The sequence below is a fragment of the Podospora pseudocomata genome, chromosome 6 (assembly GCF_035222375.1).
Source record: "Podospora pseudocomata strain CBS 415.72m chromosome 6, whole genome shotgun sequence".
Taxonomy (NCBI): Eukaryota; Fungi; Ascomycota; class Sordariomycetes; order Sordariales; family Podosporaceae; genus Podospora; species Podospora pseudocomata.
The window spans coordinates 155,445-169,408 of NC_085890.1; the positions used below are offsets into that span (position 1 = coordinate 155,445).

The window sequence follows — 13,964 nt, forward strand, 5'->3', positions numbered from 1 at the left end:
GCCCAATGGGAACCTGAAACCAAGCTCAGGACACAAGTACCACTAGTATCAAAATTGAGGATCAACCCGGTAGAAAGCGAGCAATGATCCGTGGACCAACGGGAACAAACAAACACCAGAGGATACCGTCTAACCTCGGACTCCGAACGGCCGAAAACATTACCACCCCAAAACATATTCATTGCTCGCAGAGTGATTCATGAGACTGTTACAAAAGATACTCCTCAAATGGCTTTAGCCAGCTTGCTGCTATTTCCTGGAAAGTATCATAATGTCTAGACAAAATTTAGTCCTGCTTAAGTCCACTAGGACTCATCCCTCCGGCAAATGCGAGCCGGCCATGCACGCCGAGTCAAGCAGACCGAGTTCAATGTAACATGCCTTGAACTAATCGCAATAGCATTTGCTTAAACAGGACTAATTGTATGGCTGAGCCGCAAAACTGCATGTATGGTCTAACCTGATGCATCCCAAACCGCGTCATCGTGTTCTCGATGTGATCCTTCGAATCAACCCCTTGGTCTTGGCGACAGGACGCACAAAGTATCAGGTTGTCTTCCAGGAATTCTCTCAAAAATTTGCACAAAGGTTCTGGCTGCCTGTCTATGGTGCTCTGCAGATACGGATCATGCAGACGCTTTCATTGAAGCGTGCTGCGGCGGTGGCTGCACACCCTTCCAGCCTCAAGCTCAACAAACGCCTTGCCCGCATTTCTATCCTTATTCTTAGTTTCACCCTATCTGTGGCTCTGTTTGCTTGGACCAAACAGCATGACCGGCACGCTCAGCAATCCTGGCTCTCAGGACTGTTGCACAGAGCAAAGTATGGTGGACAGCGGGAGACCTCCTTTTACCCTCACGACACAACAACCAGCTTTTCACCCGTGTTTTTCCCTGCGGATCAAATCGAGAACTTGTCCACCAAAGACATGTGTGCTTCCTTCCCCCACTACCTCATCCGAGAACACATCCAACCAGTCTTGAAGATGGGCCATGGCGAAAACCGCGACATGATCAATGCCCAGCTCAACAGCGTATCCGCCTGCTTCTACCCTGATGAGCTCCTCATTTTCTCAGACCTCCCAGAGACGCTGCCAAATGGCCACCAGGCAGTCGACATCCTCCACAACCTTCCGCAGAGGTACAGGATGAGCAACGACACCCCCGAAGCCCAGCCAGAGCCCGACCTTGCTGCCTACGAAGCCATGTACGACCTCTTCCGAGCCGGGAACCTGACTGCCGAAAACAATCCGACGATGAAGAATAAAAGGACCGGGTGGAGGTTGGACAAGTACAAGTTCCTGGCGCAGGTAGAGCGTGCCTGGACCGAGAGAAAGAACAAAGACTGGTATTTCTTTTACGAGAGTGACACGTTTGTCTCGTGGGACAATGTGTTCCGGTTCCTGTCAACGCTCGATCCCAACAAGGCGCTATACATGGGGAGCCCTTCTCCGGGCCGTCGCGATCCCAAGACAGATGAGGAGACTTGGTTTGCCAACGGAGGTCCGGGTTATGTGCTTTCGCGGGGCGCGATGAGGGTCCTGTTTGAGAAGAGACCTTCGTCGCGGGAAACGGGGGTGTGGACGGAAGAGCCGTTTCTCCTGAAATACATAAATGTTGTGAGGACAGACCCGTGTGGTGATGCCATTCTGGGTTGGGTGCTTTGGCTCGTAGGGATACGGCTCAGCGGCTTCTTCCCGTCGTTTAACACGTATGCACTACACTCACTACCATACACACAGAGGTTGTGGTGTCAAAGCTTTTTGACTATGCACAAGCTAAGCCCGAAAGAGATGGTCCGGCTTTGGAGATGGGAGTACGGAAACAGGAAGCTGGGTCGGCCGCTGATGTACGCCGACTTGTTCGAGAGCTTCTTCCTGCCGGAGATTGAAGAGGCCGATGCGAGAAACAACTGGGACAATACAAACTGGGATCGGCTGGCGCGTGGCAGTGATGTATACGTTGACAGTGTGGAGGAGTGCCGCGAGGCCTGCGAAAAGAAGACCAGCTGTCTCCAGTACCACTGGAATGGCAAACAAGCCAGAAAGTGTGTGTTGATGCCCTTTGTCACACTGGGGCGAGCAAAGGATCCCGAGACAGTGGTGAAGAAAGAGGGCGGAGAAGAGCGATTCGTTTACACCAGTGGCTGGATAAAACCTCGCATCAAGAGCTGGGCCAAGGAGCATCCTTGCGCGATACCTGACTGGTTGAGTCCCAGTACTGAAAGACATTATTGATAAGCGTCACGGTATTTGTCTCCAACCGGAAGATTCATGGATGTTGAAAACAGTACAAAAGAAGAAACAAAAGGCAAAACAAAATACACAGCAAAGAAGTATAGAGACAGCGTTGTCAAAATTCATTGGATATCGTTTTATCCGATCTTCCACTGTCGCTAGATACCTAAGTCATGACAACCCCGAAGTAAGCAGGGCAAGAGTATTTCATCCTAGACAAGCCTTCAAAATTCTTACCCTCCCCCGTCGATATCCATAACTCCATGTCTTCTGGCCGCCTCGACAATAGCACACCGGCTGAGCCTGGACAGTTCAGTGATGAACTCTTCAACTAGTTTGAGCTGCAGCATCTCATTTTTGGCAACCTGCTTGATCCTCATATTCCTGATCATTTCAGGCGCCGAGTCTAACAATGCGACATCAGCTTTCGCTTGTGGCTCCAGGGGGTTTAATAAGACGCTGCAGAAGATGTTGAGAACTGCTGACATGGGGTAGAACAGCATTATACAGAATACCTCTGGCGCCATCAGCACGGGAAGCGCACTCCTCAGGTAGAGCAACGTAGAACGGCTAGCTTCTACACTCAGAGCCAGACTAGAGCTGACGCCCTTCATCTCCTCACCAGGCACCACCTCGCCATGAGCGCCCCAAGCCCGACATCTTCCCGTGGCGCGGTGGATGGTGGCTACCAGGTAATGATACTCAAAATTGATGACAATGGTTCGAACACTGTCGTGGGCTTCACTCAGGGCTTTGTTGACTCCCACATGGCGGGAAATCGAAAGGGCGGGCCTGTGTTTGAGCGGGACAGAGAGCCGCCACTTTTCCAGCTCATCGTCGAGTTCTCGTATATTCCGCAACAGCTCGGCGTCTGTCTTGCGGAGGGCTTCGGCCGAGTAGAGCAGCTGACATGTTTTTGACTTGATGAGCGTCAACCTCAAGTCGCCAGGCAAGCTTGGGATCATGGTCTCATCATCGTGGTCGACTTGCATATACCGGTCGAGGTATTGAGTCAGGGCATAGTTGGGCGGCAGCGACAGGTCGCAATGTTCGTCTGGGATGCAAGGCGGCTGGCCAGTACGCAGAGAGAGCTCCTTGTCAAAGTTGTAGGTCAACCAAAAGAGCTTGCGGAGAAGCTTTGGTGCCCGCGACGCCGGCGAAGAGGATGACCAAGGGTTGGCGATGGTGTGTGCGCCCAGCATAAACATGATGCGACAGGCGAGGGAGAGACATATGAGAGAGGACTGAACCCGGCCGGCAAAAAGCTGGTACATGGTCTAGTAAGCGGTCAGCAGGTGAGAAATCACGTAGCAGAATTGGAGCTTGAACACACTGACCAACATGATCATGGTCTGCAAACTAGTCAGAGTAAAATCGCGACGCAGCGCGGCTGGGAGCAAATGCTGAGCCTTTGCAGCCATCACATCTCCTTCTATTGGCGGCACTACCGGCGATTCGGAGCCCACAAATAAGGTCACCATGCATAGAAAGGCAAAGACACAGGTTTTGGCAACAAGAAGCTCATGGGGACCGGGGCTTCCCAGGCCGTAGGCGGTGTCTATGATCTCCTCAAACAGAACAGTGTCCAACACAGGGAACACCAACCTGAAGTGAGAGGTGCCGAAGAAGGCGAGGTATCGATCGGTCACGGCCCTGTCCGGCAGGGACGGCGGCTCCTCGATGGGCGGCAGCACATCCTCCTTGCCCAGCTGCGGTGCACCGTGGTCAACTTCCTCGTCATCCCACACGGTAGGAAATACGGGGGCCTGGCCGGCATGGGAGCGAATCCACTCCCGGCCCGTGGTCGAGAAATGCGGAACTCCGTTGTACGAGCTGATCTCGCCAAGGTGGTACCCGGCAAAGTGCAGCTTGCCGAAACAGGGCCGGGAGCCAGATACGGGGGACGGTGGAGGCAGACCCTCGGGATCTCGGCACGGGGAGAAGGCGTTTGTGGAAGAGGACAGCGGCGCTGGAGCGGTCAGAGGGTCCGTCAACAGAGCTTCGAGCGGCTGCAGCTTGTGGGTCAGGGTCTCTTCAGGTGCGTGAGGACTCGGCCTGTTATTTAATCTTGTGCTCGATGGCTTCTTGGACACGCCCCTCTTCCTCGGGCGTATCTCACGATCAAAGGTGCATTCGAGGTCATGGTGTTTACACCAGTCACAGGAGGGATGGGCGGGTTCACACTGAATCTACAGCAACAGGAAAAGAGACCAGCGGGAAACAGTCAGCAACTGGACGATAACGTGGATGTAATCCGATTCTGGGTTGCACACCTTTCTCTTGTGACACGCATCGCAAGCCCGCTTGCGCCCCATGGTCGGCAGCGGGAGCAGGAGAGTGGCCTTGACAGAGAGCGATAACGCGGGATTTGAGGCCGCTGACAAAGCGCCCGGTCGGGTTTGATGCGGGTGTGGCAACTGAAGGAAATGGCAGCGGGCAGCGGCAGCGGGAAGGATGACGCAGGGTGTGTCAATCAATCGGTGGAAGCGACGCGCGACATGGCAGCTGTCAAAAAAGTTGCCATCGAAACCGAGTTTCAGACTCGTCAGTCCTCAGCTGGGCCCAACATTCTGGTTTCCTAATGACTTTTTGCACCGAGCTCTGCGAGCTGGGTTCAACGATGTCCACTACTCACCGCTCACCGCTGTCTCTTGCTTTCGAACTCGAACTCGTCCCAAGAAAAGAAAACACCGTCCGTGCCCGCGAAAGCGGCATGTGCCGTGCCAAGCAGCCAAGGGCAAACCCCGCCCTGTTGGAACATTAGTGGAAGCTTTCTTCACTTTCTGCCGAACCACCCGAGATTTCAAAACACCGGGGCCGGGATTCGACCTCTGCGCGGCCTGCGCCTTTGATCATTGCCTTATCTCCGTCTTATAACCCCCCGAGACCATCGGCAGGCAATGCACTCACCGTCCGAACCCCGTTCGATGTGGGCGCCTTGGCCCCCGATGGCACCGTTGCCCCCGTCTCGCGATGCCGAGCATTTGTTACTGCTCATTGGCGATCCACATCCCGTTCGTTGAGATCGATCTTCATGTTTCCAGAACAGTCACCATGTACGTAACATCGACACTCTTTTTGATGACTCTAACGTTTGCTGACCAAGGAAGACGATGACCTTTTCGTATACCCGCTCAGGTGCCCCATTTTTGAGATTGGCACAGCTCCAGCTCACACTTCCCAGACAACTCTACGCATTGTGGCTAAGTGGTTCCATCCCTGGAGAGCTTGCGTTGCAGTGTCCACTCGTGTCAAGGCATCAAAACCAACACCGGGATCAGGCCGTCACCAACTTCGTGATTCAGGAACAGAGTGGAGATGTGAGCATCCACACTCCTCCACCATCGCGGCGATGGGTTGGCCGCCCTGCCGATGCCGATGGCCGAAGCTGACTGAGAGGAAATGGGTGAAAAGAAAAAGTCAATTAAATAGCCCTGGGGGCCTCGTTTCTTGGCTCTGATTCTCTCTTGGTCCTCCATCCCATCGTACCGGTCCCTCTCAACCCCTTCGCCGGCAAGCCATCATGGAGACGGCACCAGCTTCCAACCCCGACCCCACGGGAGTCGTCCACGAATGGAAACTCAAGCACAAGGTCGAGGCCATCCGTGAACGCGACAGCCGCTCTGGCCTTCCCCTGAGAGAGCTTGGTGTCACTTGGAAAGATCTCACCGTCAGCGCCATTTCCTCCGACGCCGCCATCCACGAGAACGTTATCTCCCAGTTCAACATCCCCAAGAAGATCCAGGAATCCCGCCACAAGCCGCCCCTCAAGACCATCCTAGACAAGACTCATGGCTGCGTCAAGCCAGGAGAGATGCTCCTGGTTTTGGGCCGTCCGGGCTCGGGGTGTACGACCTTGCTCAAAATGATTGCCAACCACAGGAAGGGCTATCAGAACGTGGAGGGAGATGTCAAGTATGGCAGTATGGACGCATCGGAAGCGGAAAAGTACCGTGGCCAGATCGTCATGAACACCGAGGAGGAGCTCTTCTTCCCCTCCCTCACCGTGGGGCAGACCATGGACTTTGCTACTCGTCTCAAGATCCCCTTCCAGCTGCCTGATGGCGTGCAGTCCAAGGAGGAGTACCGCCAGGAAATGATGGAGTTTCTCCTGGAGAGCATGAGCATCACCCACACCAGAGGCACCAAGGTCGGCAATGAGTTCGTCAGAGGTGTCTCCGGAGGCGAGCGAAAGAGAGTGTCCATCATTGAAACGTTGGCTACAAGGGGCAGTGTCTTTTGCTGGGACAACAGCACAAGGGGTCTCGACGCGAGCACGTGAGTTTTCTCTGATGCATTTTATATGCCCTGGGGTCATCAGCTGACACAAGGTTCAACCAACAGAGCTCTGGACTACACCAAGGCCATCCGTGCCCTGACTGACGTTCTCGGGTTGGCCTCGATTGTCACATTGTACCAAGCAGGCAACGGCATCTACGACCTCTTCGACAAAGTCCTCGTCCTCGACGCCGGAAAAGAGATCTACTACGGCCCTATGAAGGATGCTCGCCCGTTCATGGAGCAGCTTGGTTTCGTGTGCCGCGACGGAGCCAATGTTGCTGACTACCTCACCGGTGTTACGGTCCCTACTGAACGCTTGATTGCCCCCGGCTACGAAAAGACCTTCCCCCGCAACCCCGACCAGCTGAGAAGCGAGTACGAAAAGTCCAACATCTACCAGAAGATGATCGCCGAGTACAGCTACCCAGAGACAGAGGAGGCCAAGGAGAAGACCAAGCTGTTTCAGGGCGGCGTCGCAGCTGAAAGGGACAGCCACCTCCCCAATAACAGCCCCTTGACCGTTTCCTTCCCTCAGCAAGTCCTTGCCTGCATCATCCGGCAATACCAGATCCTCTGGGGCGACAAGGCCACCATTGCCATCAAGCAGGGCTCGACACTGGCACAAGCCCTGATCTCCGGTTCTCTCTTCTACAACGCCCCCAACAACTCGTCCGGTATCTTCCTCAAAGGAGGTGCCTTGTTCTTCGCCCTTCTCCACAACTGTTTGCTCTCCATGTCTGAGGTTACCGATTCCTTCCACGGCCGCCCCGTGCTCGCGAAGCACAAGGCCTTTGCCTATTTCCACCCCGCCGCCTTCTGTATCGCTCAAGTCACTGCCGACATTCCCGTTCTGCTGTTCCAGGTTTTCATTTTTGCCATCGTTCAGTACTTCATGGTCGGGCTCACCATGACAGCCGGCGGTTGGTTCACATACTGGATTGTTGTCTTTGCTACCACCATGGTGAGTTTATTCCCGCTTCTGTCTCTTCTTTTGCCTCGCTAACGGGGTATTTCTCCTAGTGCATGACCGCCTGCTTCCGCATGATTGGTGCTGCGTTTTCCAACTTTGATGCCGCCTCCAAGATCTCGGGCTTGGCCGTCAAGCTGCTCATCATGTACACGGGCTACATGATTATCCGGCCCAAGATGCACCCCTGGTTCGGCTGGATCTTCTGGATCAACCCCCTGGCTTACGCCTTTGACGCTCTCCTCTCCAACGAGTTCAAGGGCCAGATCATTCCTTGCGTCGGACCAAACCTCGTCCCCACTGGACCTGGATACATGGGCCTCGAGGTTGGCCAGCAGGCATGTGCTGGCGTGGGCGGCGCCGTGCCAGGTCGCAGCTACGTTCTCGGCGATGACTACTTGAGCTCCTTGGAGTACGGAAGCGGCCACATCTGGAGGAACTTTGGAATTGTCTGGGCTTTTTGGGCCTTGTTCGTCACCATCACGATTCTGGCCACTACCAACTGGAAGTCTGCGTCTGAGGGTGGGCCCTCCTTGTTGATTCCCAGGGAAAAGTCGAAGGTTGGGCTTCACGGCGCTCGCAGGAACCAGGCTGGCGACGAAGAAGCGGCCGTTGACGAAAAGGGCGGCTTCTCCTCGGGCAGCGGCAGCGAGACGGACGAGACACTTGCCGTCAAGGGCGCAGATGCGCAGATGCAAAAGCAGGAGGTAGATCTTATTCGCAACACTTCGGTCTTCACATGGAAGGATCTCTGTTACACTGTTTCTACCCCTGACGGCGATCGCCAGCTCTTGGACAACGTGCAAGGATGGGTCAAGCCTGGCATGCTGGGTGCCTTGATGGGCTCTTCTGGTGCTGGCAAGACCACTCTCTTGGATGTCCTTGCGCAGAGAAAGACCGAAGGTGTTATCAAGGGAAGCATCATGGTCGATGGTCGTGAGCTGCCTGTCTCTTTCCAGAGAAATGCGGGCTACTGTGAGCAGCTTGACGTGCATGAGCCGTATGCTACCGTCCGGGAGGCGCTCGAGTTCAGCGCCCTTCTGCGGCAGCCTCGTGAGGTCCCCCGTGAGGAAAAGTTGCGCTACGTCGACACCATCATTGACCTCCTCGAGCTGCACGACCTGGCTGACACCCTGATTGGCCGCGTCGGCATGGGTCTGTCTGTGGAACAGCGCAAGCGTGTCACTATCGGAGTCGAACTTGTCGCCAAGCCCTCGATCTTGATCTTCTTGGATGAGCCCACCTCGGGCCTCGACGGCCAGTCTGCCTACAACACGGTCCGCTTCCTCCGCAAGCTCGCCGACGTTGGTCAAGCCGTCTTGGTTACGATTCACCAGCCCTCGGCCCAGCTCTTTGCCCAGTTCGACACATTGCTTCTGTTGCAACGCGGCGGAAAGACGGTCTACTTTGGTGACATTGGCGACAACGCTGCTACTGTCAAGAACTATTTCGCCCGCTACGGTGCCCCCTGCCCCAAGGACGCCAACCCTGCCGAGCACATGATCGATGTGGTGTCTGGCCATCTCTCCCAGGGCCGTGACTGGAATGAGGTTTGGCTCTCGTCTCCCGAACACAGCGCAGTCGTCAAGGAGCTTGATGAGATCATATCCGAGGCCGCTTCCAAGCCTGCTGGCTATGTGGACGACGGCCGCGAGTTTGCCACGCCCCTTTTGGAGCAAGCCAAGGTTGTCACGAAGCGCATGAACATTTCCCTGTACCGCAACCGAGACTACGTCAACAACAAGATCATGCTGCACGTCTCGGCCGCGCTTATCAACGGCTTCAGTTTCTGGATGATTGGCGACGACATTTCGGATTTGCAGATGATTCTCTTCACCATCTTCCAGTTCATCTTCGTCGCTCCCGGTGTCATTGCCCAGCTGCAGCCGCTCTTCATCGACCGCCGCAACATCTTTGAGGCCCGCGAGAAGAAGAGCAAGATGTACTCTTGGATCGCCTTCGTCACGGGTCTGATCACGTCTGAGATTCCTTACCTCATGATTTGCGGCGTCTTGTATTACTGCTGCTGGTACTACACAGTCGGCTTCCCTACCTCGTCCAAGCGTGCCGGCGCAACGCTGTTTGTCATGCTCATGTACGAATTTGTCTACACGGGCATGGGCCAGTTCATCGCAGCCTACGCCCCCAATGCCGTCTTTGCCTCGCTCGCCAACCCCTTCGTCATCGGAATCTTAGTCGCCTTCTGCGGTGTCTTGGTCCCCTACGCACAGATCCAGGTCTTTTGGAGGTATTGGATCTACTACCTCAATCCCTTCAACTACCTCATGGGGTCCATGCTGGTCTTTGCTGCCTGGGACTGGCCCATCAACTGCAACCCTCACGAGCTGGCCAGGTTCGATCCTCCCAACGGCACCACTTGTGGCGACTACCTGAGCACCTATCTTGAGAAGGGGTACGGCATGGCTGCGAACTTGTTAAACCCCGATGCTCTTTCTGAGTGCCAGGTCTGCCAGTTCAAGTCTGGAAGCGACTACCTTCGCACCATCAACTTGATGGAGTACAGCTACGGCTGGAGAGATGCCGGCATTGTCGTCATCTTTGTCATCAGCTCGTATGCTATGGTCTATGGCTTGATGAAGCTGAGAACAAAGACCAGCAAGAAGGCTGAGTGAAGAACACTACTGGTTTCTTTTATCCTGTTTTGGCCTTGTTCACGGGCTTTTGGTAAAACGTGTACATTTTTTGCATACTTTTCTTTTTTCTTTTCTTTACACACTTTGATACCTTGATAGACATTTTGCATAGACAGACATTCACATAATTAATTTCAATACTGTTCCTGTTGACCACTATGCCTTCATAGGTGCAAGCTCCCTCCCCACAAGCCTCTCTTGGCTATCCTCACCCGAGCTGTAGACATCATCTGGCACGGGGGGCGCAATGGAAGCGTCGCCCCTCTTGATTTCAATAATCGAAATGACGGGCAGCAGCAACATCAACATGCCCAACAGCTGGCCGAAGCTCCACGTCTTTTCCCCCTCATCAGACAACAGGACATCTGGTGTGCCAAACGCTTGGGAGAGGAGGTAGGCCCGCGTGGTGGCCCCGAAAGCAATGCCTGCCATGGCAACAATGCCCATGGCTTGTACCACGCGAAAGGCGCGTGACTTTTGCCTCCTGCTCTGAAGATACCAGGTGGCAAGCCCAAAGATCAGGCAGTTCAAGGCTACCACGACCACGGTAGCCACCACGTCCAGGCCGCCCAGTCTAGTCGTATCAGAAGGGCGAGTCCAAGCACATGCGATGGGCAGGGTATCCGGCAGATCCTTGATCTTGGCCTGCAGCAAAAAGACGCCGTACACGATGGAGAGGAGCAGGTTGAGGAACATCAAAAGCTGTCTCATCCATCTGAGCACCCAGTCTCTCTTGAAGTCGTTTATCAGAGACAACAGCGTGGCGTTGTGGGTGGCCATGGACAAAAGAGAGAGCATCCAGATGATGAAGAAGTGATACGGGGAAAGCTGCCACGACTTGACCAACCCGACAGACTGCAGGCCGATGCCCACGAGAATCTGCTGATCAGAGTAGCCCGAGAGCAGCTTTCTTCGGACGATGGAGGGGTTCCGGATACACTTTCTTGGCCACCGAACATCCTGGAGAATGAGACTTGCAGCCATGCCTATGACAAGGAAGGCGGTAATTGTGGATGATAGCAAGACCTGGGGCCCACGTTTTGTTAGCTAACTTGATTCAGCCAGGTAGTTGGACTCGACTTACACCAGCTCCCGCTACACCGGCATCGCTTGCAATGCTTTCTGGAATGACATTGCAACTTCTGCCTGCAAAAGCCGCCATTTTGCTTTTTGGCGGTTTTTTTTGGTTTTTTTTTTTTATCTTTTTCGTTCTGTGGGTTGGTGAGGAGAAAAGGAAAAGGAAAAAGAAAAAGAGGATGGATACACAAGAGTTGCGAAGAGTGGCAATTTGCTAAAAAGAGCGGAGGTGAAAACAAGAATTAAGGTTGTTATACGCGTGCTGGGTGAAACAGATCGGCGGCCGACTGGTGTACATGTAGGTGCCAATCAAGTAGTGCGCCCCTTTGCGCATTGTCGCAGAAAAGGCCTGCTTGACAAAGTCGGCGGTTATGGTTGGCAGCCAATGGGAAGGCTCCAATCTATATATAGGATGACGCAGATTAAAGAATTTGACAACAATCAGTCCCATTGTGAGCATTGTGAGCATTGTGAGCCGCCCACGACAAATCTATTTTATATCGCTACTTCTTTTTGTAGACACGGACGGTTTCAAAGAAATTCGTTGATGGCCTCCCAGAAGTCGCTCGCCGCCTCAGACATGGGCAAATGCCCGGCGTTGGGAACAATCTTGAGCTCTGCCCCCTTCTCGCCGAGATTGGCCTTGAAACCCTCCATAGCCTTGACCAGAGCGCCCTTGCCATCGCCATCGCCCACAACGAAGAGAGTGTTGACCTTGCATCCCTTCATTTCCTCTCTCATGTTGTAGCCCCAGAGTGCCTGGCAGCTGTACTTGAAGCCCTCGACGTTGTTTCCCGCCACCATGTCAGTCATCCACTTGGCAATCTCGGGCTTCTCAGTCATGGTGTGAGGATGGAACCATCTCTCCACCGTCACACCGGCTAGGTCCCGGATGTTCTTCTCAGCCACCACAATGCGGTCCTTCCAGGCAGCTGTGTTAGCATCAGAGCTGGCAACGTTGAAGTCGCAGGCCACGATCCTGTCCACCAGCTCGGGGTACTTGAGCGCAAACTTGAGCGTGGTGGCACCGCCCATAGAGACGCCGATCAAAGCATGCAGCTTTTCAATCCTGAGGCCCTTGAGAAGAGTCTGGAGGTCGTCGGCAAGCATGTCCAACGTCGCCGGAACAGGAGGCAAGGGAACCTCATGTCTGCCGCGGGTGTCATATCTCAGGATGCGCAAGTCGGGACGCGCAGCCTTCAGAATGGCCACCAACTCATCCCACATATGGTAGTCCGTCAACAGAGAGTTGCTGAACGCCACGGTGGGGGCCTTGGGCGAGACGTTGCCCTCCAACCGGTAGCGGATCGTGAGCCCATCCTTGGCATACACATAGGCATTCACAGCCGCCGTATCCTTCCCAGGAACCGTCTCAATCTTGCCGTCTTCCCACTTGAAACCCTTGCTCTCGGAGAGCTTGCTCAGTGTCTCCAGCTCTCTTGGGCCCGGTCCAAACACGTAGAACAGCTCATACGTCCGCCTGTGCTTGGCCGCGATCCACTTGTCAAACACCTCAGTCCGCCACTTGGTGTCCATGGACGCCTTGTGCTCCTCCCCTCCCAGCCCATTCACCTTTTCATATTCATGCAGCGTCACAATTCTGACCTTGTCACCTCCCTCGATCAAGGAGGGAGTCCGGCACACCCTGCTCCTCAGCCAGCCCGGAATCTTGCTCAACATGGGAATGTGCTCCTCCAGGTACCACTTGGTGATCTCCTTCTCCCCTTGCTCCCCGCCCTTGACTTCAACCTCGACAGCGATCAGGACCTGTCCCTCAGCCTCCCGATCGCTCAGATCCTCAATCTTGGTGAAGCCCTCCTTGGCCTGTTCTCCCAGCAGGTCGAAAAATCTCCTGTCGACGTCCACTTGGCCAATGGTCTCGCCTTCCCGCTTGGTTCTGTTTTCTCTCAGCTGCGTGTAGACGGGTGTTTCCAAATGGCGCATTTCGGTGACGTCGTAAATGGCCAGGAACTCGGGCTTCAGAGAGTCGGTGGCCCGGTAGCGGAAACCATTCGGGAAAATATGCGGCAGCCGGAGCCGGGTCGGGCCGTGCTCGTTTTGGTACCACTCATGGAACTGGTTGAGGAACTCCTCGTCGTGGCGACGGGGCTCCATGGTGACGTACAAGAGGCCGGGATTGGACATTTTGTCTGTTGAAAATGCAGAATAACAAGTGAGGTGATGTTGACGGTGCAAAGTTGAATTGAAAAGGACGATCGATATATGTCAGTCACCAAATGCTTAAAGTATGTGCCAAGCGTGACGTTGACCCGACTCAATCACATCCTCGCTCACTCACAGTTTCGGCAGTCAAAACGGAACGCGAACAGAGAAAGTGGAGTTTGCTGCTCTCGGCTCTTGTTCCCGGGGTCCAAAAAATACTGAGGCAAAGCGTTTTTCCGCTGCAGCTGTTTTTGCACTTGGGTGGGTGGGGCTGCAGCTTCCAGGATGACTGACGGCCAAGTGCATTGAGGAAAAAAGAAAAGGGTTTGAAAAGGGGGTTGATGATAAGAAATGGCCATTTTGTTTTACGCTTACTTCTGTATGACCTCAGAATACACTAGACTACAATCATATGACCCAATGGATGTTGATATCCACGACTGACCAACCGACCGGGGCTTTGTCTGCCCCATTGTGTTTTGTTTGCCAAACCCGATGCTCGCAGCCCTATGCTTCCATTCCCAGCTGCCCCAATGTTGAAGATGCAAAGCCCTCGAACCAACTCAGGCACCTAGTTGGCTCAACC

General features: G+C 54.3%; 5 protein-coding genes across 5 annotated transcripts; 2 read left to right on the forward strand and 3 right to left on the reverse strand.

Moving 5' to 3' along the window:
* Positions 1-463: 463 nt before the first annotated feature.
* On the forward strand, positions 464-2,319 carry QC762_611630 (uncharacterized protein; the record flags this gene model as incomplete). The annotated part of the gene is made up of 1 exon (XM_062892838.1): positions 464-2,319. The coding sequence occupies one exon, from the start codon at positions 464-466 to the stop codon at positions 2,234-2,236; it is 1,773 nt and encodes a 590-aa protein (XP_062740110.1). The 3' UTR covers positions 2,237-2,319.
* On the reverse strand, positions 2,310-4,902 carry QC762_611640 (uncharacterized protein). Its single transcript, XM_062892839.1, has 3 exons — positions 4,510-4,902; positions 3,574-4,425; positions 2,310-3,513 (listed from the first exon to the last, which is right to left on the reverse strand). The coding sequence occupies exons 1-3, from the start codon at positions 4,549-4,551 to the stop codon at positions 2,470-2,472; spliced, it is 1,938 nt and encodes a 645-aa protein (XP_062740111.1). The 5' UTR covers positions 4,552-4,902; the 3' UTR covers positions 2,310-2,469.
* Positions 4,778-10,295, forward strand: QC762_611650 (uncharacterized protein). The gene is made up of 3 exons (XM_062892840.1): positions 4,778-6,514; positions 6,581-7,478; positions 7,538-10,295. Exons 1-3 carry the CDS (start codon positions 5,760-5,762, stop codon positions 10,115-10,117), a joined length of 4,233 nt encoding a protein of 1,410 aa, XP_062740112.1. The 5' UTR covers positions 4,778-5,759; the 3' UTR covers positions 10,118-10,295.
* QC762_611660 (uncharacterized protein) lies at positions 10,165-11,300 on the reverse strand (the record flags this gene model as incomplete). Its single annotated transcript, XM_062892841.1, has 2 exons — positions 10,165-11,164; positions 11,223-11,300. 2 exons carry the CDS (start codon positions 11,298-11,300, stop codon positions 10,295-10,297), a joined length of 948 nt encoding a protein of 315 aa, XP_062740113.1. The 3' UTR covers positions 10,165-10,294.
* Positions 11,301-11,746: 446 nt separating this feature from the next.
* Positions 11,747-13,360, reverse strand: QC762_611670 (uncharacterized protein; the record flags this gene model as incomplete). Its single annotated transcript, XM_062892842.1, has 1 exon — positions 11,747-13,360. One exon carries the CDS (start codon positions 13,358-13,360, stop codon positions 11,747-11,749), a length of 1,614 nt encoding a protein of 537 aa, XP_062740114.1.
* Positions 13,361-13,964: the final 604 nt, after the last annotated feature.